This window comes from Rattus rattus, chromosome 5, assembly GCF_011064425.1.
Source record: "Rattus rattus isolate New Zealand chromosome 5, Rrattus_CSIRO_v1, whole genome shotgun sequence".
Lineage (NCBI taxonomy): Eukaryota > Metazoa > Chordata > Mammalia > Rodentia > Muridae > Rattus > Rattus rattus.
In genome coordinates, this window is record NC_046158.1 from 103,996,603 (window position 1) to 104,023,785 (window position 27,183).

The window sequence follows — 27,183 nt, forward strand, 5'->3', positions numbered from 1 at the left end:
CACCAGAAAATGAGCTTCTCAGAGACCTGCTGGTGCCTTTGGTTGCATGTGTGTGTTGCAAGATAAAGAGTAAAACAGCGAAAATACCAACTATTTCATCCGTAGGCAGAGGCAAATCATTTCAAAACAGAGAACCTATGAGAAACGAGTTCAAAAAGAGATATGCTGCTGACTTTGTGCAAACAAGGAAATGGACAGGACGCTTGGAAATTCCAGCTTTTATGAAAATAGTGAGCTGATGAATGGGACGGTTTTAATAATTAAAGATGCTTTTGCTATCTTAATTCTCGGGGGGGAAAAATACCTACAATGCCATTTCAGAGTATAAGAACGGTCTCTAGAGGGGAGATGCCGTCTACTGGCAGGAAGTATAAGCCGTGTTGGTAATGCCCTCCAGGGTAGCCACTTAACAACCACAATGAATCATGCAGGAAGCAGATCTCATGGTCAGCAGAACTTGTCTTAAGTCATTTTTAAAAATAGCACACACCTAAGTAAGTGTCTCAGGCAGAGAGAAAGCTGGGTTGGGATAGCTTCTAAAGAAGTCAAGACCTATCTGTGAACATGGCTTTCTGTTGTCTTAGGAGTCACGGTCACTGCAGAGCACTCTTCTTAAGCTGAACCAGTGCTACCGTGTCAGCCTGGAGCAGGTGCTGAAGAAGAAGCTGTGAGGCCCCCTCCCGGCCTGTTTCATCATCCTCCAAATGGTTTTAAAATTCTATGACTGTAAACATCTGGGGGAGGGGGACTGCAGAATACTTAAAGGGAAAGAACAAACGTCAGGAGAAAATACTTGAAACAGCTTTAGTTTTTCTACAGATCTGTAGCATGTTTCGAAACAGAGGAGGCACGGGCAGCTGTAGAAGCATTTGCAATAGATGCTCACACAGTTACCAGGAAAACAGAAACTTTCTAAGAGAGAACTAAAAGAGAAGGAGAGCGGACATCACAGGTTAGGAAGAACGGTCCGCATTTTTGGAAGACGATGCTGAGTCACAAGGGACTTCTAACTCGGCTCCACCTACCCTGTGACTAGCCCAGCCAGCTATTTAACTGAGGTAGCACAGTGGGCGTCGTAAAGCAAATGCAGAGATAGACTGAGTCCAGCTCCAGTGTACGTTATCTCACTCGATTCTAGCAACACAGAGGCGGCAGGAATCACCCCTGTCTTGCAAAGGAAGACCCCAAATCTTAGAAAAGTTAGCCATCAAGTACTTGACTCTAATGTTGAACAGTAGCCTTCACTGTCTTCCTGGCAGGAGGGGAAAACTTCACTGGTGCGGGGAGAGGCTAAAACCAAGCCAGGGATCATTTAAACCTCAAGCCAGTGTGGATTTTTCACTGCAGAGCCCAAGGTTTCCGCAGATTGTACTGATGTACACATTTCCCCACAGTGGATGCAGATGGTTTGGTTCAGGCAAGGACAGTGCTTCCGTTAAAGATTGGAAGCCACTTGAAGACAGAATGGAAAAGCTTTCAATTGTGGAGAACAAAAACAAATCCTGTTGGGTGTACAGTGAAGAGGGTCTGTGCACCAGCCCTAACACAACAACTGCCCTGGGAACTAAAGGATCATTTCAGGGCAAGCACCAATCAGTTTTTAAGTACATCATGCACTAATAAGTATTTTTAAAATGTGTCCCAGTCCCTTCATAAAAATCTAATGGGCTAGGAGAAGAGAAAGTGCCACTCTTCTCCCATTTAGATTCATTGAGCTCCTCTCTCTCTCTCTCTCTCTCTCTCTCTCTCTCTCTCTCTCTCTCTCTCTCTCTCTCTCTCTCTTTCTCTCTGTCCCCCTCCCCCTTTCCCTCTCTCCCTGTCCCTTTCCCTCTCTGGGCTCACATTGTGTAACACAAGCTATCCTACATGCCCTGTTTCCTAAGGGATCAACAATTAACTCATGTATACATGTCCTCTCTAAACACTCTTGTCCCCAAATTAAGTAGTGATATAAAAGTATCTTTTAGTCACCTGATTCAATTGTCATCTCTGAGGCGTACTGCCTCCATCTGATAACCCTGGCCTAGTTCTGGAAGCTTCTAGTCTCTGAACAATCTAACCTAGGCCTAGAATGTTCTCAGCCTCTGAGATTCACTACTGAACAAGTTCACCTTTCTTGTTCTTTCTAAACGCTGGCTGGCTGGTTCAACTCAGCTCTTCTGGCTCACGCTCCTCTCCAAGCTGACTGATTCGATCTGGCTTCTCTCAGCTTCTCAATGAACTACTCCGCTTGGCCTCAAACTAACTCTGGCAATCTGTTCTGATCTTCTGACTCCTTCACACATTCTCTGACTCATTCTGTCTTCACCCGTGCCTAGCTACCTTTTGCTATTCGTAAAACTGCCACCTCCTTCCTCCCTCCCCTCTCCTCTTTTCTGCATCATTCTCTCTTAAGTAGCCTCTTTTTCCTCTCTCTTCTTGTAAGAGTTGGGCATATCCTATTTTGTCAAATCTTTTTCTGATTTGTTATTTTTTTCTGCCACTCAATTAGAAATCACTTTCAAACATAGGTGCTCCCTTCTACAAACTAACTTTACCTTCATTGTTTGGGATTAAAGTTGTGTACTAATGGTGTGATTCCAGCTAAAGGGACGAATGGTGTGAGCTAGGGCACACAGCACAGTTAGAATCAGTTTTTTTTTTTTTTTCAGTAAACAACAATCTCAGGGTTCACAGTGTGATCAAATATCCTGCAGCACAGTGAGGAGTCGAGGAATGACCCTCTGGAAAGTATTCTCAGAGAGAAACCCTGTACAATTCGGGGGTAGTGAGTACTTCACAGCCTCTTGACAGAGAGGAACCGTGTATTCTCCCTTCATAGCTGAGCAGTGTCACCGAGGTTTATGCAAATCTGGTTGGTCATTATAGATTGGCCTTGTTGGCCTTGGCTGACAACTATGATGGTGAATGGGATTTCCATTTTGTATTAAATCCAACTGGTAGTCTGTTTAGTCTGCTGATGGACATTCTGGAAGAGAAACGGCCCAGCAGTGCACACAGGACATGCAGTTCTCACAATTTTGATGTGAACTAAGAATTTACCAGATGATAACTCAGGGGCTACTAACACCACAGAGAACTAGCAGTCCTTCTAGCAAGCCTAACCCTTTAAAATCTAGACACAGGAAGCATGTGCACAAACCACTATAGGTGTTTTGTTTTGTTTTCTACCTGATACCTGAAGCATTTAACAAATTGTGATATCTGGAAAAGACGTGAAGTAGTTAATATTCTGCATTTGAAAATTCTCAGGACTCACAAAAACAACTTTTACAGATCTAAACTTACAGGGTCCCCTCCAGAGGCAAAGGAAATCGATTGCATTTGATGATTTGCAATAATCTGGAAAACAAAAGCAAAGGAAACATTTTAATGCTACAAATGTGTTTGATTTGCTTCTACCTGCTCAGCATCCCTTTAGAAACTACCCTGTCTAGGTTCTAATCCAAACTCTTTTGTTGTTGTTTTGCTATTGGGATTGAAACTAAAGCATTGTGTATCCTAAGGTTTACTCTACCATTAAGCTATGTATCCGCACCTGTCATCTAACTCATGGATTTGACGTGCTTTTCTCTCTGCCCCTCCTCTCCTAGGTAGACGTACGATCTGGGTCTAATTGTCCAATCAGCAATCTACTAAACACCACCCTCTCGATACAGCCAGTCAGTGTTTTATGGGAAGAGCTGAGATCAGTAGCAGAAGGAGAGTATTTCTCTCTGCCACTAAGGAACACCCACACTTGCCCAAGGGCCATCTTTTGCTGTCATGTGGGAACAATCTCCTAGAATATAAAAATTTCTTTCCAGAAAAACTGAGAGCTGAGAGTTAAGAACAGAAAAAAGTGTTGGAAACATGAGTTTCATCACTTTAACTGGTACATTTCCCCACTTCCCTTCATATTTTTATTTCTTTCTTTCTACTTATAGACTTATATTTACTTTTGTTTTAGTCATTCACTACTATGTATCTAAACACACTAACATTAAGACTTCCAACAGGGGGGGCTAGAAAGGTTGCTCAGTGGTTAAGGACCTGAGTTCCAGTCACAGCACCCACTTGTTGGCTCAAATCATGGCTACTCCAGGAGATTCAAAGCCTCTTCTGGCCTCTAGGGGCAGCAAACATGTACATAGTACACGAGAGTAGGCAAAACACCCACATTAATCTAAAAATGATTGAAAATTTTAAAGACTTCTAATATGAAGTATGACTGGCCAACTAACTGCACTAATTAGCCCAAAATGATTGTTTTATTGGAGATTCTAATTTGTTTGCTTGTGTTTGGAAATCACAGTACGATGGCTGATTTGTATAGTTTTTTGAAGGTTAATTAAAATATAAGCTATGCAACTACCAACGAAGCCTGATTGCAGAACTGTGTGGCAGAAGCTACCAAGGCCACACAGATAAGACAGCCAAGCAGAACTTCCTGGATGGATGCTCAACAATAATTGAATAAATCTGTGCAACACAATGTTTTCTTAGGGAAAGAAATGACCATGCTATTTATAATAGTCCCGAATGAGAAGCAGTACTGAAGGCGACTGTGGTGACATTCAAATGGTAGACAGCTTACAATGTAACAGCATGTTTGTTGGGTTAAAAAAGAAGTCAACACAAAGAATATATCAATACATCATTTCATTCATCAGAACTGGCAAACTTTTTATTAAACTAATAGTGGTTACTCATGAGGCAGAAGAAGCAAGAAGAGTGGTTTGCCTGGATCCACACACGATGCCTTTTCTTTTGGGTAGAAAGTAAACAAAGATATCCAGCTTGCCATAATGAAGCCACACACATTACTTGTGCACTTTTCTGTAATAACATTTCAGTAAGAACAACATCAATGTGCAAAGATCATATGTAAATAACCACTCATGAGAAACTGCATTTAATGGGTAAAGAGGAAGATTCACATAGATATATTGAAGTATATAAAACTAGTGAGAATCATGTAACACTTTGGGGAAAACTTCATTGAAGGATATAAAAAGTGACCTTTGGCAAAAATTATATAAGAGCCAGATGATAAATGGGAATGCTGTGAAATGCTGTCCCCTGGATTTGACAGGGCCAATGCATCCATGAATTCACAGCATTTATTGTTATCCTTACAATACCTGTATGACATCAAGCCAACTCAAACCCCAGCATTGATAGAAGGAGCTCTCAAAGCCAGGCCCTAACTGGGGAGCCATTAGCAGATCATAAGTTCTAGGAGAAGAACCATTATTTTTTGGAGGGATGGTTACTGGTGGGTTGCCTGAGCTCCAGTGAATGAGCATGGGCAGCACTAAGTGAATGCAGTAGGTCATTACAAAGTAAAACAAAAAAGAGGATATTAGTTTTGATATGTTGGGAGAACAGAATGGAGTTAGTGTAGAGAAACAAGGAGTGAATAGGATCATGTCATATAAATGTATAGAATTCTCAAAGAATAAAATGTTAAGCCTAAGTAGAAAGATATACATCAGTTTATGGATATGAAGACAATATTATCACAAAGATGTCAATGATTGTCCCCTAAACTGATTTACAAATACAATGAAATTCTATTAGAAACTCTACCAAAATCATTAGTAGCTTTTCAAGCTGCTTTAAAAGAGTAAATATGAGGGGAAAAAAAACAGCTAAAGTAGTTTTTAAACAAGTGAACAAGATTTACCTTCTCAGATAGTAAGATATAATTACTGAAGTTGGAAAATCCATCTTAACACGACAGAAAGAGGAGAGAGGGAAATTTATTTGATTAAAAACTAATTTAAAAGTTTTCGCTGAGCAGTGTGATGCACTCCTTTAATCCCACCACTCGGGAGGCAGATGCAGGAGTTCGAGACCAGCCTGCTCTACAGAGTAAGTTCCAGGACAGTCAGAGCTGCACAGAGAAACCCTGTCTGTTACACAACAAACAGAAAGTGTTATAAGACTCCTTAAGCATACAGACTCGAGGAATACATCTGTAGAAATGAAAAGTGGAATATTCATACAGATCTCAAAGAATCCCTACAAATCAGTAAAGCGAACATAAGGTCAGTTGATGCACGGAAAAACAGCAACTGTTCACTACACTTACTGAAAGATAATCAGCCTTCAATAAACTGAAGGTGGCCCAGGGCCCCGACACTCACTGAAGCTGTGGTGTGTTTGCAGACAGGAGCCTAGCATGGCTGCCCTCTGAGAAGTCCTACAAGCAGCTGAAAGAGTCAGATGCAGATACTAGCACCCAACCAATGGACAGAAGCCAGGGACCCTTGTGGTTAACTGGGGAAAAGCTGTAAGAAGCTGATGAGGAGGGTGGCCGCATGGAAAGACCAGCAGTCTCAACTGACCTGGACCCCTGAGGTCTCTCAGACACTGAGCCACCAACCAGGCAGCATATGAGGCCCTAACACATGTACAGCAGAGGACTGCCTGGTCTGGCCTCAGTGAGAGAAGTCTGGACTGTAAAAAAGGATTACAGAATAAAAATTAAATAAAAATGTAAAAAACCACACACACAAAAATAAACTAAAGCTATGGAAAGATTTTAAAGGTACAATCAGGGCTGGAGAAATGGCTCAGCAGTAAACCGAATTGGCTGTTCACACTAAGGACCAGAGTTTGACTCCCAGCAATCACAGGACAGTGCACAAGTGTGACTTCATTTCCAGGCATCCAACGCCGTCTTTTGGCCTCTGCAGGCCCAATGCACACACATGGCACACACATTACAGGCAGGCAAAACACCCATACACACAGAAGAGAGATCAAGTGGATAAAACCTAAATTTACTTTTATTAACTCAATAAAACAACATGTGGCAAGGGTGTGGATAGTTTTGAACACTACTGGCCACAGCTTAAGCTTGTAGAGCAACTGTGGAGTGTGATCATCTGTATTTAAATAAGCATAGCCTATTTTCCACCTTTCCTTACCCTAGTAAAGTACTCACAAATGTGGCTTAGTTTCCCCCTGGTGTGTACACACACACACACACACACACACACACACACACACACACAATTTGTCTAGAGTTAGGTCAACTTCAGTAAATTCAGGAAAAAAAATGGAAAGCTAAATTTTCACAGTGCACACCGGCTAAGAGGATCTGAAATGATGAGAGGCAATGGACATCTTGATCACAGGGATGCTGGGGAGACAGGGAGGTGGAAGGGAGACGACATCTGTGACACAAGTCCAGGGCTTTCCAGCTAGGAAAAGCAATCACTTGGCAAGGAACTTAGAGGGGGTCTCCGGGTGGAAGGTTCAGACCCAGCGGAAGCATTCCGGGTCCTGAGTGGGTGTGAGAGTGAGATGGAAGTCCGAGAAGCGCCGGGAGGGAGCAGAGCTCGTGCACGCGCACCACGCCCACCCGCGAAACAGGCCGTCTGCACGCCATGCTGGCACGCGCACCACGCCCGCCTACCCGTTTGCGCACGCGAAACGTGCTCCGCACGCGCACCACGCATGCCCACTCGCCTGCACACGCTCGCCTGCTTGCTTGCGCACGCGCGCCCCGCCCGCTCGCGTTTCACGCACGCGCGCCACGCACACCCTCTTGCCTGCGCACGCGCACCACACCCGTTCGCGCGCCCGTCTCTGCAAAAGGTGTATTTTTTCGTGGCTGAGTTGCTTCCACCATGGCGGAGATGGCAGAGCTTTGCGAGCTGTACGAAGAAAGCAACGAGCTGCAGATGGACGTGCTGCCCGGCGAGGGCGATATGGAGGTAGGCCGCGGGGCCCGCGGGCCGGCCCCAGAGGAGGGCCCCATGGAGGAGGAGGCCGGGCCGTCCGCCGCCCGCGCCCAGCGCGGCCTCTTCCCCGAGGCTGGCGCGGACCTGGAAGGCGACGAGTTTGACGATTGGGAGGACGACTATGACTTCCCTGAAGAGGAGCGCTGGAGTGGCGCTATGCACAGGGTGTCCGCTGCGCTGGAGGAAGCCAACAAGGTGTTCCTGAGAACGGCGCGAGCCGATGATGCCCTGGATGGCGGGTTTCAGGCGCGCTGCGAGAAGAGCCCTTTCGACCAGCTAGCTTTTATCGAAGAGCTGTTTTCGCTGATGGTTGTCAATCGACTGACCGAAGAGCTCGGTTGTGATGAGATCATTGATCGAGAGTAAATGCTGATGAAAGAGGAGGAAACTACCTGAGAGGGAGAGATTCAACATTCTGCTATTTTGGGGTTCATTCCAAATAGTTCTGTGCAAAAAATAAAAACAGTTGGTTTTTGTTTCTCGGAATAGAAGACAGGACAGTGAATGAATAACCGTGCATTGTGGAAAAGGAGAATCAAGAAAGGAGGAGTGTTAAACCTGAGAATCGCAAGGAGAAAAGACCCAAAGTGTTCCTTGTTTGGTCTCACAGGGCCTCAGCAAAAACCTCTGGTTCAGACTGTTGATCGAGATGATTTTCCTTACATTGGAGAAGAACTTTCTCGTGTTAAGCTTTTGAAGATGATTTGAAAGAGTAAATTATGACTGCCAATACAAGAATCTAATTAAAGAATGAGGAAAAAAAATACATCCACAAGATATCTTTGATTTGAACTAAAAGGCTATTGAAAAAGACTTTGTAAATTCTTCTTTATGATTTATACACATCTAGTTATCAAAAGTAAAATTTGAGGTTTAAAATTGAGCATTCATCAACCCCAGAGGGTAGTCAAAGTAAATGTGTGTGTAAATGTAGACGTGTTACCAGGTGTACTATCCTCTTAAAACGTGTTACAAAAGCTTCTGGGATTGTGACTGCACATGCATCTTCATGATTTATAAAGCTACTGTGGTCCCTGATCTATTGTGATGACTTTCAAAGTAAAGAAAAAAACAGGATGTCTTTTTAAGGTTTTAAGTTCGTGCATTAAATAAAATGTATGGGAAAGCCCAAAGACAAAGTTTCTAATACCCTTTTATACTAGGGAAATTTTGCTTGCTGTTTTTTTTTTTTTTTTTTTTTTTTTTTTTACCTTGACAGATGGTAAGAGTATAACTGACGTTCATATTGTAAGAAGTGTTTGCAAAAGTTGTCAAGTAAAAGGAAACCCTACCTGTATCTAGAAAAGATTTTTGAGCTCTTATGCTGTCAAACTTGGAAGATTTTAAACCTACCCAGAAGTCCACCTGGGTGCTTGATCATGTTCTCTCCTTCTCTCCCTCTCTCCCTCTCTGCCTCTTTCTTCCCCTCCCCTCCCCCTCCCTCCTGATTTGCTTGTTACTCTTGATGCACCAGCATTGGCGATAATAAATTTTCTCGTTCTGAGTATTTTGCTTTGCCTAATAGCTTTGTGTACATACTTTATACAAAATTCTTCTGCTACGTGTGTCACCACCTCCATCCTGACATTTAAACAGCCAGTGCTTAGAGCGGAAACTAGTTTCAAATACCAGACAAATGGGTTCTGGAATGTTAAAGCACATTTCAGAATTTTCTGGAAGACTTGGCCAGACTACAAATCTCGCTCTGTGAATGTGTGACTGTGGTTTACTTGGTGAGGATGCTGAAGTTCCTTGAGAAGAGAAATGATGTATTAGCACTGTGTCCCTGCTGATGCCACCATGGCAATACAGGACAGAGCTAAGACAGTAGGGAAACCCGGGTTCCTGTGGGATTGGTTGGTTGGTTTTGCATTCATCTTGTTTGGGAGGTTGGTGAGGTGGCTTCGTGGGTAAAGGCTCCTGCCAGATAGCCAAGCCGGATGACCTGAGTTTGACCTCCAGTGTCCATGTGGTAGAGGGAGACCCTCCTGTACCTCCAAAGCACATGTACATAATTTTGCCCCAGTAGGTGCTAAAGCATGAAGGGTGGGAAGTTAACTGAAGGTGGGGACCCTGATATTTGGGAAGCTGTCACCCATGTTATGGTGGGACTTTTTGGTAGAGCAGCTACAAATACTCCCTTGAGTAACCCCTCAGCCCTCCTTTTTACTCACCCAATAAATTGGCTGCCTCACTAGTTGGACTTGGGGGAATCATTTATTGTTATTTACCTGCTGTAAATAGAGCTTTGCTCACATTTCCCCTGGAAAATAATACAACCATCCATAAATTTGAATGTATTTGTGTTTGGGGACCAAAGTATATCTTGGAAGTTAGGAGAAGCCATGCATTGGTATTTCTTTGTATCTTTTATTCTGCATTTATTTAGTTATTTGTGTATATGTGGGGAGGGTGCATACCACAGTAAGCAAAGGTCAAAGGATAATAACCTTCAGGAGCTGGTTCTCTCCTCCCACCATGTGGGGCCTAGGGATCAAACACAGGTCATCAGGTTTGGTGGAAAGCTCATTTACACCCTGGCCCTCTTATATTTAATCTCTTCTTTTGTTGAAATGGGGTCTTACTATGTAGCTCCAGCTGTCCTGGAATTAGACCAGGCTGGGCTCGAACTCACAGAGTTCTGCCTCCTGCATGCTGGCATTAAAAGCATGTGTCACCATGCCCAGCATCTTTTGTAAATGCATTTTTTATTTTAAGGGCTGTGTGTGTGTGTGTGTGTGTGTGTGTGTGTGTGTGTGTGTGTGTGTGTGTGTGTGTGTGTGCACACTTTGACCACTTCCCAATCTCAGCCATGGCCCAGGTGGAGTTCAGAACATTTCTCTGAGAGTTTCTAAAAAGCCCAGCTAGGGCAAGTTGTGCAGAAAGCCTCAGAGACGCAGCTTCCATGAGTTCTCATCCTTGTTGGATGCACACTTCCTGATCTCCCAATGCAGCTACCTTGCAGGTCATCATACACCCGTAAGTTACCCCTCATCCATTCTCCTGTAAGTAGTCTCAACAAACTCACTGCTTCCTAAGCTAGATGTGGGTGGAACTGATTGGTCTGTCATTTCAGTGCCTTACGTGGGGTGAAATGTTTGTTGACATCTGAGCAAAAGCCACACAACACACCTCAGGCTGCTATGGTTAAAGAAGGATCGTGGAGAGTAGAAACAAGACTAGACAAAGCCTCGCCACCACCACTGTATGCACCACAGCCCGCTGCTTTTACACTCCCCAGTTCACTTTCGTCCTCCCCGAGGAAAGGACCATTTAGGCACCAATTCTTAGCTGAACCTGGCGGTGCACACCTTTGATCCCAGCACTCAGAAGATAGGATCTCTATATGAGTTCAAGGCTAGCCTGATCGGCATTGCAAGTTCCAGAACTACATAGACCTTGTCTCAAAAAGAAAAATACAAAGAAAATGATTATTAGATTCTGCACATGAGACTGTCACCTTATCTCCAGCTTTGCCTCTTAAAACCAGTGAGCAATTTAAGCAGCTCAATCAGATGTCATTTCTAGACACCGTGAGTCCTCATGGTGCCTTATGCAAGTAAAACCAGCACCACAGCTTACACACACAGATACCTTGAAGTCGGGATGGATGGGTGGATGAATTCACTTGTATTGCATCTTCTACATTTGCTCCTCAAGGCTATGCAACTGTCATCCCCACTATAGGTATCAGTTACACTAGGATAAATAATCAGCACCCAACTAGACAGGACTCGAGTTAATTTATATTTACCAATGTCCTCTGAGGTCTTTTACACGGCTGAATGAGCAGTGCATTTTATCCTAGTTTTGAAGTTAGGAAAAACAAAAAAGCAATGAGACCGTTGACAGTTTTACATAGTATGCTTTTAGCCTGAATGCTAGGTATGGATCTGGGAGACCTTGGAGGAAAAATGAGTAAGCAATACTGGGCACTACATTGCCAGCATTGTGCTAAGTGATTTGAATTCATTACCTCACTTAGTCCTCTAAATAACCTTATAACACAGCATTCAAATCCAAGAAGCTTTGCAAATAGATACTGTGACCAACAGGTCACTGATGAGGAGACCCAAAGCTCAATAATGAAGAGTAACTGTCACTATTTGGCAAGCCCTTATGAGGTCTCAAACATCCTAAGTGCTTTGTCATTTCCATTGCTCTTGAACCATCCATGAGTCCTTGGTGAACAGCATTCCCTATAATAAAAGTTATGCTCAACAGTGTCAGTTACTACATATTGGACACAGCAACATCAGGCTCCAACATGTATAGATAACTTGGCATGAGGACCTTACACTACGATCCCCATACATATTTAACTCAATGTCTTGTGTATCTTTTACATTTGTTGCAGTAGTGTGACCCTGTAGTGAACAATGTTTGCAGGTAAGGCCAGGCGGACCGTAGCATCATAAACTGTGAAGGGAGGAAAATGATGTCCACGCTGCTTCATCTTAGAGAGCTGTTCAACTAAACGACCAGGAAGGTAATATTTTCTGCATAAATTTCAGTTAGCTGCCTTTGTTTGGGTCTATTCTTGGTCTGAAGTGTTTCCATCTTCAAAAGTTCAGCTGTAACCATTTGCAAAAGACTAGTCAACAAGACTGTTGTTGTTACCTCACAAGAAGGAGGGGCAAGGAAGGTCACAGATCCTTAGCAGAGAATTCAGCCACTCTTTCCAACCAGTAGAATGCAATTCTGCCCTCAATGCCTGTGGTCTCAGAGAGTGGCTAGAACTCTCTAAGGTGGGAAGGACTGGGGAGGGGGCTGCATTTTCACAGCCACAGAAGAAGAGTCATCATCCATTCTGGGTGCAGACTTTTCAGAGTGATTGTTTTAAGGCCATCTGTGCTCCTGCCTATCACCCTTTGACCTATGCTTGGTAAGTGGGCCTCACAAGCTCACTACTTCCCCAGGGAACTTGGGTGAAACTGTACTTCAGTTTGTCAGTGGGACCTTACGGAGAAGGGGAGGTAAATGTTGCCCAGTCCCCTACTCCCAGAGAAAATCCTCATAGCACAATAACCCAATACGTTAACCCAACACCACCTTTGCTGTTGGTCCTTCATCTGACCCCAATCCAATGAGCACATCAGGCATATTAATTGCCAAACAATATTAACTATGTCCTTTTATCCTTGGATCTATATACAGAGCCAATCAGGAACAGTAAGTGGTTTTTGTAGTCAGTTAAACCCCCCAGGACTAGTTAGTAACACTGTTAGGAATTCTAATTACTGATGTGCATCAATCTTGGGAAATTTCTGCTTTCTGCTTATTAAGTTGTAAGCACACTCTCTCCCATTGTTATTATTCTCTTTATTATCCACAGACTTCCAGGAAAACATTGATATGCTGAACTGTAATCATTGCCTATCTTACCTGTTGGTTGTCAAGGTTCATCAGCGTGAGGCTGCTTGTTGAAACAGTCAGTTTTATATTCATTCCTGAAAACTGAAGATTGCTTTTGCCAAGAACCGTTGTCAGGAACTTAACGGGAGCCTTTAAAAACAAAACACCACTCTAAGTGATGGGCGTGTAAAACTTCCTCTCTGTTTTATTTTACGTGAACCAAAGGAGCTGGAATGGTTGAGTGGTAGAACTTGACCAAAGCTTGGTTCTTCCTGTGAAATGCGTATATGGAAGCGCATGGGTCAGAACCCACTGCACCAACACGTGCTGCCTGAAAGGAACATCCTGGCACAGATTCAAGATGATGCTGTGGACGCTGTAGGACTGCACCAAACTTAAGAGTTTTCTGCTTTTGTGAATAACAGTGGTTTGACTACAGGAAAGAAAGACTCCAATATTTTCCAACTGGCATTCCTTAGCATATAAGTATCAAATCAGTATGCCTTTGTGCTGTATTCTATTACAATGCTGGGCATGAAAGAAAATTGCTACTTGAATCATTCATTTGAGTTTCATAAAGTATCATTGAGTGATGGCGTGAGATTAGCTCAAAATCTCAACAATTTCTGAAATGGCCACAGCCATACTTCTGCTGCTTGGTACTATGTATTTATATGAAGTTCACAGCACAGATATCATAAAATAAAATACTGATCAAATCTGAAGAATGTATAGAATAGTCTAAATCCTGCATTATCAAATATCCAGCCCAAATTTAATTCTTTACTATAAAAACAAATAAGCACATCCTTCTCATTAGTTTGTAAATCCGCTTTCACCATTAATGTTTTCATAAACTGCACGTGTATCAGACTAATTTAATGTATTATTATCATTGTATACGCGTTTATGAGTATGGTTATGTACATGTGACATCACGTATGTGGAGGTAAAAGGATGAATTTCAGGAATTGGTTCTATCCCTCCAACACATGATCCAGGGATAGAATTTAAGTCATCAGGTTTTATCGTTGTTGTTTCTTTCTTTCTTTTTTTTTTAATGTGGCAAGAGCTTTTACATTCTAAATGTTCTCTCTACCCCAGAGAATTGCTTTAAAATAAATCTATTTATCACTTACCATCAATAAACGTTTGGTTTGTATACTTATAACTCTATAGATGGGGTCATGTAAATGCTCAGGCTGGGGAGATAATTCAGCCTTGGGAAGTCCAAACTCAAGGACCCAAGTTCCACCCTCTGAACAGACATACACACACACACACACACACACACACACACACACACACACACACAGAGAGAGAGAGAGAGAGACAGACAGACAGACACAAACACACACACACATACAGAGACACACATGGAGGTTGTGTGTGTCTGTAATTTCCACACTGGGGAGGGAGAGACAGATAAATACCTTGGATTCACTGACCAGCTAGCCTAGCCTACTTAGCAAGTCCAAGGCAGTGAAAGACCCCATCTCCAAAATAAATAACTAAAGAAAGGTCGAGGGAGACTGAGCCTCCACAACCATGAATATTCATACACACCCACATTCAACTACGCACACACATACATAAAAAAGCAAAAGGAGGTCAGTAATGAAAAAAATTAAGGAAGCCCAGGAGTAGGATGATTGCTCTGATACCATGGTTAAAAGGACAGAAATGGAGAAGCTCACGTAGATATTCACCTTTCGTTTTTTAATGGCTCCAGGGACCCCAGGGACAGCTTCACACAGGCGACTTATTGCTTCCCTAAAAACAGAAACAAAAGAGAGTCTTAACATTCTACCTGTAGTCTGTAAGTGATCAAGAACTGTTTTGAGGGTGCACAGATTGGATAACAGCATGGCTGACACAATGGCTTTCTCCCAGACCCATGCTACAAGATGCTATGCCTGGTTTTTTTGTCGTTCAAACCCAGAAAGAATTAGTGACACTAATACTGAAAAATTATCTTACAGGGAGTCCTCTGATTTGCTTTATTGATCTTTTTTTGCCCTTTGGATTTTCAGATTTATTTCATTTTGCTGTCATTTTTTTTTAAAGATTTATTTTTATATATTTGAGTATACTGTTGCTCTCTTCAGACCAGAAGAGGGCATTGGATCCCATTACAAGGTTGTGAGCCACCATGTGGTTGCTGGGAATTGAACTCAAGACCTCTAGAAGGATAGTCAATTCTCTTAACCACTGAGCCATCTCTCCAGCTCATGTTGTCGATTTTCAACAAGCAGGGGCAAACCATTCTTTTCTTGAAATACATCACAATTCACGGATTTTGCAAATCCCGTGCAAAATCCTCACCGTGGCATTGTAAACAGAGGTCATACTATTTCACCACTAAAGACGATCAGATATGAATGAATCTGACAGTAGAGGAAGCTTGGAGGGGAGGGGGAAGCACTGAACTTCAAGGTGGTCTCAAATGGAGTGCTATTGATCCAGCTACTCCTGCAAGCCACTGAGCTGTCGGGTAATCTCACGGAGCAGAAGAAAATCAATATCGGGTTCTCTCCCGTGCTTATTTTCTGACCCTACTGTATACTGTACTTCCTGAGGAGCAGGCACCACTATTGATAAATGCGAGTTGCTGGGTAATGGCAGCGCTGAAGGAGTAGACAGTCTCCTCCCCAGAGAGGCAGTCGCGATGGGTCGCTTCTGCTCCACGATTGACCATTTTTACCTGACCAGTCTCTCACTGTACAACACCTGCCCGTTCGCAGCCAAAGGGAAAAGACTATTGACAAAAGGAACAAACACTACACACTCAGACAATGGTGTAGTATAGATTTTCAGTATATTTTCTGATAATTCAAAGAAAGGGGGATGGGCATCAGAACAAGACTGCAGGCACAGTTCTAAAAAGACATAGTTGGGACAGGTTGGAGCTCAGTGTTCTAGAGAATAAATAGTGTGCAGAAGTAGGCAGGACTTCAAAGATTCTGGGTATCATTTCTTATAACATGTTCCAGCTCAGAATCTCAGCTTTTCTCTGAGTAAATGAACCTCCCCACCCCCATCCCAAGGCATTATCTTCTCCTTAAACATATTTATTGTTTTTCCAACATTCCAACCTTTGTTCTCTGAGTTAACAGAAAGATAATGCAGGAGGTTGGACTTTTTGGTTTGGTTGTTTGGTTGATATTATAGTCATTTAAATGATCATTTGAATTGATGAGATTCTGATCATTGATTCAAGCTGACCTCTAGTACTGCTAAAAAATAACTCATCTGGCCTCCTCACTGTATTGATAGAATTCAATAGAGTATCATAAGAAATGGAAGACCGTCTACTCCCCGGGAGCCAATGAGAGTGCTGGGTAAGTGGTTTGAAATAACAATAGACCCAGGGATGGATGCTGATGTTGGTGTAATTGCTAGTTAATGACAAATACAAAGTTTACCAAGAATTTGATGGGAGAGAACATGAGTGAAATAGTTGAATACTCTGTGAACATAACGGACACTTTAGTTTTAGAGTTAAAAACACTGACCCACAATTAAGGATAGATAAAATATAATGATTAAATACAGTAATTTGGGATGTTACATGTGCGAACTACAGAAATACTAGAAGGAGATCTGGAGAAGGCAGTGGAGAAAGATAGACATTCTAGTGCGACACGCTGGTTACATCCAGACATTCTAATGCGACACGCTGGTTACATCCAGACATTCTAATGCGACACGCTGGTTACATCCAGACATTCTAATGCGACACGCTGGTTACATCCAGACATTCTAATGCGACACGCTGGTTACATCCAGACATTCTAATGCGACACGCTGGTTACATCCAGACATTCTAATGCGACACGCTGGTTACATCCAGACATTCTAATGCGACACGCTGGTTACATCCAGACATTCTAATGCGACACGCTGGTTACATCCAGACATTCTAATGCGACACGCTGGTTACATCCAGACATTCTAATGCGACACGCTGGTTACATCTATCCTGTCCAAACTGCACTACAGAAAGCACTTGAGAAGCTATGCGGCTGTGAACCCAGCGCTTGGTCACTGAGACAGAAGGCTGGGAGTTCACAGCCAGCCTGGGCTACACAGCCACATTGTCTCCAACAAAGCTAAACTAGCTTATAAAACAATAACTTAGGTTGTTTATTGGTGTCTGTGGCTTGTTATTTAATATTCGTCTTTCTTTTAAATGTTTGTTTTTTATTTTATTTCTATGGGTATGAGTGTGCCTGAGTGTGGATGTATACACATATGTGCAGAAGTTCACGGCGGTCAGAAGAACGACCTCATCAGATCCTCGGAAGTGGAGTCACGGGCCGTTCTGAAGTGCCATGTGGGTGCTGGGAATTGAACCCAGGTCTTCTAAAAAAGCAGTAAGTGCTCTTAGCCCGTTAAGCCATCTCTCTAGCCTTGGATCTTATTTCTGGCTTCTGATTCTATTGTATTTAAATATAAACAACGTAAGGTTTTACTTCCGTGTGAGGTTGGTTGGAGGATAAACAATCTTTTTAAAATGTTTTTGCTGGTTGTTACTTGTCTTGTTTGGGTTATTGTTTGTTCAGAGAAGGGGTCTCTGTGTGGCTCAGGCCGGCTCTGAACTCCTGACTCTCCAGCATGATGGGGTTACTGAACTTTCCCTTGGCCAGGGCGGCTTTGCTGGCCCCTCTCTGATCTGGTCTCTGTGTACATCGGCAACTTCAGTCCCACCAAGGCCATTTCTTTTTTTTTTTTTTTTCTTTTTTTCGGAGCTGGGGACTGAACCCAGGGCCTTGCGCTTTCTAGGCAAGCGCTCTACCACTGAGCTAAATCCCCAACCCCCCACCAAGCCCATTTCAAGGCAAGTATTTGACTCCATTTTGTAAAGAGGAATCGGAACTTGAACAAATTCAAATTTTACCGTCTTCTGATTAAGGCAGCAAATGATGCAGAGACAGGGAGCATCTGGACCCACACTTATTTTTATAGGCTGAGTTAGCCAGAGGTGGTGAGGGAAAACGGGGTTGATCGATTGCAGAACAGGCTCCTCTAGACGGATATAAAGTATACAGGAAACCGGAGACGGGAGCCCCCAGCTCTGGGACTGGGGCAGCACGTGGTGGTTTTTCCTTCTTGCAAATACCCCCAACGGAGAGATGGGGCCACACTCTGACAATCTTTATCGCAGCAAGGCTATGGTAAACTGTTAAGGGAAAATGGCTGCAGAGGTCTTCTCAGTACAGGCTGTCAAGGCTGACTAGCCGTCTCCTGGCCCTGGCAGGCGCACTTGTCCAAGGTGCAGTCACGTGACATCGGCCAGGCGAGGTTCCTGTGGCTTCTTAGCGTGCAACGGTCTCTTGCTATCACTGTCCTCAAAAGAAAAAGGAACCTCCGTCTGTGCCTGTAAGCTTGTTTACAGAAATACTTCTTTGTGGATGTGTGTGATGACGGCACCTATGTACAACGTTAGCACTCATGAGGCAGAGGCAGGGGAACTACTGAAAGTTCAAAGCCAGCCTGGGCTATATAGTCAGTCTCTCTCTCTCTCTCTCTCTCTCTCTCTCTCTCTCTCTCTCTCTCTCTCTCTCTCTCTCACACACACACACACACACACACACACACACACACACACACACACACACACACTCCCTAAGCAGACCTGTTGTACAAACTATGCAATTTTGAAAGATGTGTTTTTCACCCTGGCCTCCCAGGAAATATTTTAGAAACTGCTTCCAAATGATCTCTCGCATGCCTGCTTTCTTTGCCGATGTCTGTGTTGAGTAACCCAGAATCCCAGCCATGGAGCAAAAGGGCGCCCGCGTTGGCTGCATTTTGTTGCCTTTTCCACAAAGATCTTTTCTGTCCCTGAGATGAGGGACCAAGAAATTGCTGCAACACTGTCAAGGACTTGGAAGCCTCAACCACACCCCGAGCTCAAGGCACCAATTGTAGATAGGGCAGAGGGGACAGGAAGGGATCTTCTCTCAAGGCCCAGAGTGCCAGGCCCGTCAGCCTGCGTACCCAGCCAGCCTTTCTGCACAGGCCCTTTGGAGTTGGTGGACACACACACACACACACACACACACACACACACACACACACACACACAGAGAGAGAGAGAGAGAGAGAGAGAGAGAGAGAGAGAGAGAGAGAGAGAGAGAGCCTGACTCTGCCCACAGCATCAACAGTGGCTACTTTGTTCATTGACTCTCCACGTGAGAGGGAAAGACAGAGTGGGCTGATGTAAGCAAATGAGAACGCAGCAGAAGGTTTACTGTTGAGGCTGCAAAGCCCCGCCCACGCCAGAAGACCGAAAAAAGAAATCTTGCCTATCTCCGCAAAGTCCAAACTCATCATCCAAACAAAGCCATCTTTCTTTACAGACCCTGACCACTGCAGGACTTCAGTTAGATTTTTTTCCCTATGTCTTTAACTGTTAAACAGTTGTCCTCCTGTGGAAGCCATGATGTCTAGCAGTTTCCCTTCCCGCCTTTCAAGTTCGGGAGACAGCAGCACAGTCCCAGACACTGCAGCATGTTCTTGGGGGTGGGGGTGAGGGGCAGAGCATAGCTTTCGAAATGCAAAAATGCACTTCTTCAGGAAATAGGAAATCTAGAAGTATGGGAAACACAGGTAAAGAGCCCAGTAGGAATCACCATCCCCTGTAGAGAGAGATAGGCCAAGTCTACTCGCCCTCCCCCTAACCCCTCCAACTTCAGTTTTGTCCAGGCAAACAGACATGAGACTCAAATTTCAATCATAGCAAGAGGCTTTCCAGATTATTGTTTTTAAAAAATGCTTAAGAGAATCGCCTGTGATTCCCAGGGGCATTCCCTGACTTTGCATGCCCGCAGGAATTCCAAAACAATGGCTGGCTGTCTCCCTACAATGGTGACTGCGTGCTCGCATCCGTGCCTCCTTAAGCTTAGGGATCATCCTGGGGAAATCTTTTCCTACGAAACATCAAGACTCGGTAGCCTATGCATTTGTTTTTGTTCAGCTTGGTGAAAAGAAAGACTGACTGTGAAAAACCCTTCGACCGGACACTTTAGACCTGAGCTCGCCTTCACGTGATAAGAACACAATGCCTGCAGTCAGGGCCGCAGACTGAGGAACTATGGAAGGCCTCACACTCCCTCTGAGCCCTTATCAACCGGCATCACCAGCACCCGAGGAAGGTACACCCAGTTCTTAAAATACATCCTTTCACTTTAGAAACTGGCCTCTCTGGTCTCAGCACAGTCAAATAAAGCCTTTCAGTGTGCCCAGCGTTTACTCACAATGAGTTATCGTCCCACTCTGTCCGCTTAAATTGAATTATGCTTACAATCTGATTCCAAAGCGCTTTGGCAACCTGACCCAGCTCATTGTACATGGGTTGTTCTGTCTACTCCAGGCTTTTTCTTTAGGCTCTGATGCAAATGTGGACCCATGAATCACACTAGAACTCTGTGGAAAATCATTCTCTCCTAACATGTTTCCCCAAGCCTCTCAAACTCATAGAATGCCGATGATTTCTGGCACCCCTTCACCACAATTTCTTGTAAGAGAGCTGTATGATTCAGTATTTGAACACTTACACCCACATACTGGTGGCCCACAGGGTTTTCGAATAGTCAAGCCTTGTGTATATGGAGATAAAGAAATAGGACTGGTTCAAGTAAAACACTGTCAACCCAAAAGAGTTTTCCCTTACTTTGGGATAACCTGGGCTTCCTTAAGACAAGTCTGCTTTACATAAAGTATGTAAAGTATTATGAATCTTTGGGTTTTGGAGTTAAAGACTGCATTGACTTGCTGTGTGGCTGTCGGTATCCTGTTTCCTGGGCTCGGGGTGTTCTGGTGTCAAAGTATTGGCCTTGCGTGTAGGAGGTGCAGGTTTGATGCCTAGCTCTGCAGAGAGGGAGAAAGGCATGAGCTTATGTTTTAAAAGTAAGGTGATCTAATTCAGCCAGCCACTCTATTCATCCCAATTCATCATACATGATGAGTAAGCCTTCCAGGAAGGAAGATTTAGCCCTGATTAATGTCACGTTGAACAGTTTGCCATGGAGATGTCTGTGATATTTAGAGATACCTACTGATGGAATGAATGTATAGCTTTTGTTACATCTTCCCCTTCAAAGAACGAGCTCCTCTGAAGCACAGTTAGCCTATCCGCCATGGACGCCATGCCAATGTCATGTGGACATCACATGGGAGCACCATCATTTCAATGCGTACGTATGTAGCCCTGAGAGGAGTTGCTAACTGGTCTGGCTAGCTAAGTCCACAGTGGTGGATAGTGGAGAACAATTTGGTTCTGCAAGTCTGCTAAGAACTCGTACCATGGCCATTTAGGTAAGCCGTGACTGAGCTGAGAAGGTCTGAGTAGCCCCCTGGTAGCTGGTTCAAGTGCAGATGTCAGGAGCATGTCTTAGAGACGCTGGTCGCACATCTGGGCTGGGGCCTAGCAACCTTCAGCTTAACAAGGTGCAAATGATTTCAAAGTGTACCTCATGGTATGGCTGATGACACCTTCCCTTGGCTCCAGGGCACAGGTGACCGTTCTGCCCTCCAGTTTTGACCAAATGGCTGTGCTTGTGGGTGTGAAGGAATTGGGACACTTGTTCTAGAGGCTGCAGTAGGGAGGGCTGAACTGTCTGTATGTTTAATGATAGTCCATTGTGGAGAAAATTTGTTTTCAACTCAGTTACTCTGTAATCTAGGACAGATATTTGTCATGATTCTCCCTGGCCTGCTCAGGGAGAGGGATATGTTTTTAGGTCTCAACCTCTTTGGCCTCATCACCCTGTCACACACAGGTGGTGACAATGACCTGAATTCTTTCTTTTACCTAACAGCCTGGGGGCAGAGAGGCCTCCATCTGCCCGTCCAAATGCAGGCTCTAAGCCCTGTCTCTCAGCCTTGGCCATGCAGAGCAGAAACACCGGGAAGTGTTAGCACACATTGTAGGCATCTCACCTTTAGGCATTTTCATTTAGTTAGTGCAGGCTAGACCTTAGGACCTGTAAGGTTTTTGTGTGATTCTGTATTCTGTATTCTGTGTATAAGGCACAAACAACATGCAAACAATCAGGCATGGTTGGAATGCCAACAGCACTCACGGACACTGCCATTTAAATTTAGTTTCTACGCAGCACAAAATACTTTTCTTTTGATTTCTTTTAAACTAGTTAAAAGTATTCTGAGCACTCTGGGCTGGTAAGGTAGTGAGATAATAATCGGGCAGGAGGTCGAATTTAGCCTACAAGGTCAGAACAGAGTGTTGGATTCCCTGGAACTGGAATTATGAATGGTTATGTGGTAACAGTGAGCTGTATGGATGCTAGGAGCCAAGCCCACGTTCTCTACTAGAGAAATAAGTGCTCTTAATCACTGAGTCATGTCCCCACTTTTCATTCTGTTGTTTGTTTGTTTTGTGGGTTGACAGAAGGAAACGTTGTGGGAGTAGGATGGGCTTTAGTATCAACTAACCTTCATTAAGCTGTATCACATATATCTGTTTTATAAGGGTTTTCTATGTGTCATACAATCTAACTGGGGACCTCATTTCCAAATCACTGAATAAGCAGTGTCCTTTGCCTCTGACTCTCAAAGTGTAGTCCCCAAACCAGTAGTATAATGTCACACCCAAGGCTTTGGACCTGCAAAGACCGAAGTCAAAACTTCCAGGGGCATCCTCCAACTTTCCGTTTTTAACAAAATCTTTTATGTGGCCAGATGGTGGCAACCCATGCCTTTAATACCAGCACTTGGAAGGCAGAGGCAGGCAGATCTCTGAGTTTGAGACCACCCTCGTCTACAGAGAATGTGTGACTAAGGCTACTTTTCCCTTTCTTTAGTTGAGATGAGAAAAGAACACTAAATACTCTTGGCTGCAGATCTACAAGTGAAGGTATTTTAGAATGAGCTCACACTTATGTGAGTCTGACATTTGAAAGCCAGGTTCAATTCCAACTGGGAAGTACATGTCTTGTTACTCTATCACTTCTGGCCTTTAACATTTTCCTAAGATGTGACCCTTAAAATGCTCTCCCTCGGAGGTGAAGGTGAGCAGACCCCGTTTCCACAGCTACCATTTACTGACATGTGACCTTGGGAAACTCCTCACTGCCTCTAAGCCTCTATTCGAATGGGTAACATGATGTACAGGAACAGTTAGCTTATGAGCTAGAGTTTATATGATGAAAATGCTGATGTTATTATCTACAAACTAATAATAAACTTCTGGCCACTGCTTGATAACTGGACACCACATCTGGGCACACAGAAAGACTCTGGGGCTCAGCCTGTCACACGGGCACTGAGAAGTGTCACTGTCTTGCCCACAGCCACCTTTCCAGACCTCAAGCCCACTAAACAAGACTGGGGATCTGTGGTACATCCGTTCTTTTCCTTTGTGCCAAAATACGTATGCACAGTATCAATGGGCCGAATGCTGTGCTGAGCAGCAAGGACCCGAGCCATTTGCCCAGGACCATTTCTAGAACTCTGGCTCACGTCAAAAGTCCAGATCCTATGTCTCTTTATCTTTCTCGCCTTTTTCTAACTGTGAATGAGCATGAAGTGTTTAAGAGCTTCAGAGCCGCATCACCAAAAAGCAATCAATATTTACTGAGAGTTCAAACGAGCATGGACCCCATAGGCTCATATATTTGAGTGCTTGGCCCCTAGTTGGTGGAACTGTTTGGAAGGATTTGGAGGTGTGGCCTTGTCGGAGGTGGGCTCTGAGGTTTCAAAAGCTCATACCAGGCCCAGTGTCTCTCCCACTCTCTGCCTCCAACTTGCAGATCAAACACAAGCTCTTAGCTGCTGCTCCAGCATCATTCCTGTCTGCCGGTTGCTATGCTCCCTGCCATGGTCATGGACTCGCCCTCTGACACTGTCTGCAAGCCCCCAATTGAATGTCTTCTTCTGTACGTCTCCTCACCCACCCTGTGTCTTCACAGCAATAAAATAGTATCTAGGACATCTATCCACCACATGGGTGGCTCCACGCTAAGGGAGACCCTCAAACCCAAGGATAGTAGATAATGAAGCACCTTAATAGGTCCAAGTAGGAGCTCAGGGAGCTGTCCATGGGCCTCAGTGGTGCTTTGTTCGCCCAGATCCAGAGGTTTAATCCACAGCAAAATGTGCACAGAAGTTCGTTTCTGAAGAACTGCCTTTAACGTCCCATTGAAGTCAAAGCATCAAAGTTTTCAAGACAGCAAGTTGAACTTGCAGGCTCACTATTCTAGAACAATAAAATGGCAGCCGTCCGTTTCCCTCAGAGAACCCTCTGTAACTGATGCCATTCACTGCCAGTCATTACCTCCTAGCTGACCCTTGAGCAACAAAGTAGGCTGATCCTGTGCTGTTGGCTTAGCATAGTTGGTCACATCCTCAAATATGAATTACGAATGCAGGGAAGGAAAGGGCCATGACACAAAGGGATAGAGGCCTTGCCCCTTGGGGTTATCATGTACCATGATGATGAACTAAAGGTTCAGATGCACCAGGGTTTGGTGGTGGTTTGAATGATAATGATCCCCATGGGTTCATCTATTTGAATGTTTGCTCCCTAGTTAGTGGAACTGTTTGGAAAGGACTGGAAGGTGTAGCCTTGTTGGAGGAGGTATGTCACCGAAGGCTGGCTTTGAGGTTTCCAAAGCTCATGCCAGGCCCAGTCTCACTCTCTCTGGGGGATAAATTGAGGACAAGGTGTGAGACCTTAGCCACTGTTCCCTTCTGTTTACCGTTTTGTTCCCTGTCGTGATGGTCATGGACTCATCCTCTGAAATTCTAAGCAAGCCACCAATCAAATGCTCCCTTTCATAACTTCTTGGTCCTGGTGTCTCTTTACAGCAACAGAACAGTAACTAAGACACGCTGCCTCTGCGATTTCCTTTAAACTCAAAATATCAAGTTCTGTTCTTCAGGATGAAAGCCAAGCCTTCTCGGGTTTACCCTGAAGCATCTGAACCTTTACCGCCTGTCAGGTTTCCAACCAGGCCTGCACGAGCAGGCATCCTGCGGAAATCGAAGGCTGCTTCTTCTGTCATTGTGTGGATAGTTAATCCAGGGGAGGAAGCTAGACTTCATGTATTAATGACTCCATTTCTGATTTGTCTCTGTGTTTTTCAATCTAGGGCAAACTGAAATCTTTTGTTTAACTTTTTTTTTTCAGTCTCCGGGAGGGCATTTTTATGGAGGAGAGCAAATGGTCAGACCATCTGCCGCATGCCTTTTGATTTCCCCCTTTCTCCTCTCCATTTCTTTCTGATTTCCAGATACTTGGAAGACAAATGTGACTGTGTGCTTTTGATCCCTTAATAATCTTGTTTCTCTGTACCAGCAGGAAATGTCTGCTTCCTCACCCTTTCTTGTGAATCTTCTCTTTTAACAACTAAGATCTGGGACAGCATCAGGGCTGGAGGCCCCCAGATAAGAATTAGGAGAGAGGGGATGGAGAGGTGGCTCAGTGGTTAAGCACAAAGGCTGCTCTTTCAGAGGACTCTGGTTCTATTCCAAGCACCAACATGGTAGTTCACAACTATCTGTAACTTCAAGAGATATGATCCCTTCCGGTCTTCACTAGCACCAGGCATTGCATAGGGTACAGACACCAAGACAAAGAAAAACAAGAAAAGAAGACAAAAAAGTAAAGGAGAAAAGAGTGAGCACTCGAGAGCCGAGTGGAGGGTAGGTGCTGCAGACGAAGGGCGCCAGTTTCTTATTCTGATCTTATGAGAGGAATGAACCACTGTCTCAGGGGCTCAGGGGCTCAAGGAGACTTCGAGATGCCCACTGGACTCACTGGACGAGTCTAATGTCCATGGGAGAAGGGGGCCGAACAGAAAGTGTCTGAACTCGGATAAAATATTCCCATGCAAGTGATACACTGGACGAATCTGTCATTGTCTACTAATACCCAACAAGACCCAACTAAATATCTCAACAAGACCTACATTTTCAGAGAAAATTTTCAAAAAAAAATGGAATTATTCTCAGCAAGATGTGAGCTCTTCTGGAGGAAAATGTAAAAATATTTTTCAAACTTTTTTTAACACCATGTAGACCAGGCTGGCCTTGGATTCACAGAGATTGGATTGCTTCCCCATCGCTGGTATTATGAAGTGTGTGGTTGATGGTGAAGCTTGCTTTCTTTCTTCCTTTCTCTCTCTCTCTCTTTCTTTCTTTCTTTTCCTTCCTTTCACTTTGGTTTGTCTGTCTGTTTGTTTATTTGTTTTGGTAGTGCTGGGAATCAAATTCAGGGCCTTGTACATATTAGATCAAGTGGGAACCAAGGAACCAGCCCTTAGAATACACACACACACACACACACACACACACACACACACACACACACACACACTAATGACTGGCTAGTAAGTATCAATACAAATCAAAAACTCTTCACTTAAACTATTTGAACTAGTCAAGACAAAAGAGACAGAAGACAGAAAAGTATCTGGCAGAGACGTGGGGGTGGGTAGAGTGGAAGCCAGCCGGGAGTTAGTGTTTAATGGGTACAGGATGTTAGCCTGAGGAGATGAATACATTCTGGGGGTGGATACTGATAATGATTATACAACAGTGTGAATCAAGATACATTTCCTGAACTTAAAAAAAAACATTAAAATAGTAAATGTGTTTTATATATTTAACTACAAGGAAAAAATTGGAACTCTAGGAAAAAATTTTAGTGTGGTAGAGATATCATACAGCATATTTATATTTTTGTAATCTCATGTGTGGAAGAAAAGACTTGGAGAGATATTCTGAACACAAAATGACAGATATTATCTGGGTGGAATTGTAAGCTGTCTTTCCTTTCAGGTGTTTCTTAATGTTCGCTCTCTGTGTAACTAGGAACAATACATCTGGAAGCGCTCTGCTCACGGGGCGGTCTCCTGAGCACTGTTGTTAGAGCAATAGAACCAGTCATTACCTGCAAGCACATCGTATAGTTACATCCCTTGAATAGTCTGTCTCCCACCTCGAACGTTAAGTTCCGCCTGAGCAGGCGCTTGCCTTTACTCACACAGGACCCATGATGCTTAAGCAGTCTCAGGCACTAAGTGGACTCTTTACAAATGCTCTGGTGAAGCAAGGGGTCTATGGG

The 27,183-nt window shown here is 44.0% G+C and overlaps 2 protein-coding genes across 2 annotated transcripts in view; one reads left to right on the top strand and one right to left on the bottom strand.

Moving 5' to 3' along the window:
* Shc4 (SHC adaptor protein 4) overlaps positions 1–27,183 on the bottom strand; it is a 94,169-nt gene that overhangs the window by 34,274 nt on the left and 32,712 nt on the right. The window contains exons 3-5 of the mRNA XM_032904121.1: positions 14,801–14,864; positions 13,122–13,241; positions 3,289–3,342 (exon numbers count right to left, since the gene is read on the bottom strand). Coding sequence (XP_032760012.1) covers positions 3,289–3,342; positions 13,122–13,241; positions 14,801–14,864 — 238 coding nt within the window. The remainder of the gene's footprint in view (positions 1–3,288; positions 3,343–13,121; positions 13,242–14,800; positions 14,865–27,183) is intronic.
* On the top strand, positions 7,476–9,243 carry Eid1 (EP300 interacting inhibitor of differentiation 1). The gene has a single exon (XM_032904120.1). The coding sequence runs from the start codon at positions 7,623–7,625 to the stop codon at positions 8,100–8,102; it is 480 nt and encodes a 159-aa protein (XP_032760011.1). The 5' UTR covers positions 7,476–7,622; the 3' UTR covers positions 8,103–9,243.

Coding starts and splice junctions, on each gene's coding strand:
- Eid1 (XM_032904120.1), top strand. CDS start 7,623: ATGGCGGAGATGGCAGAGCTTTGCGAGCTGTACGAAGAAAGCAACGAG.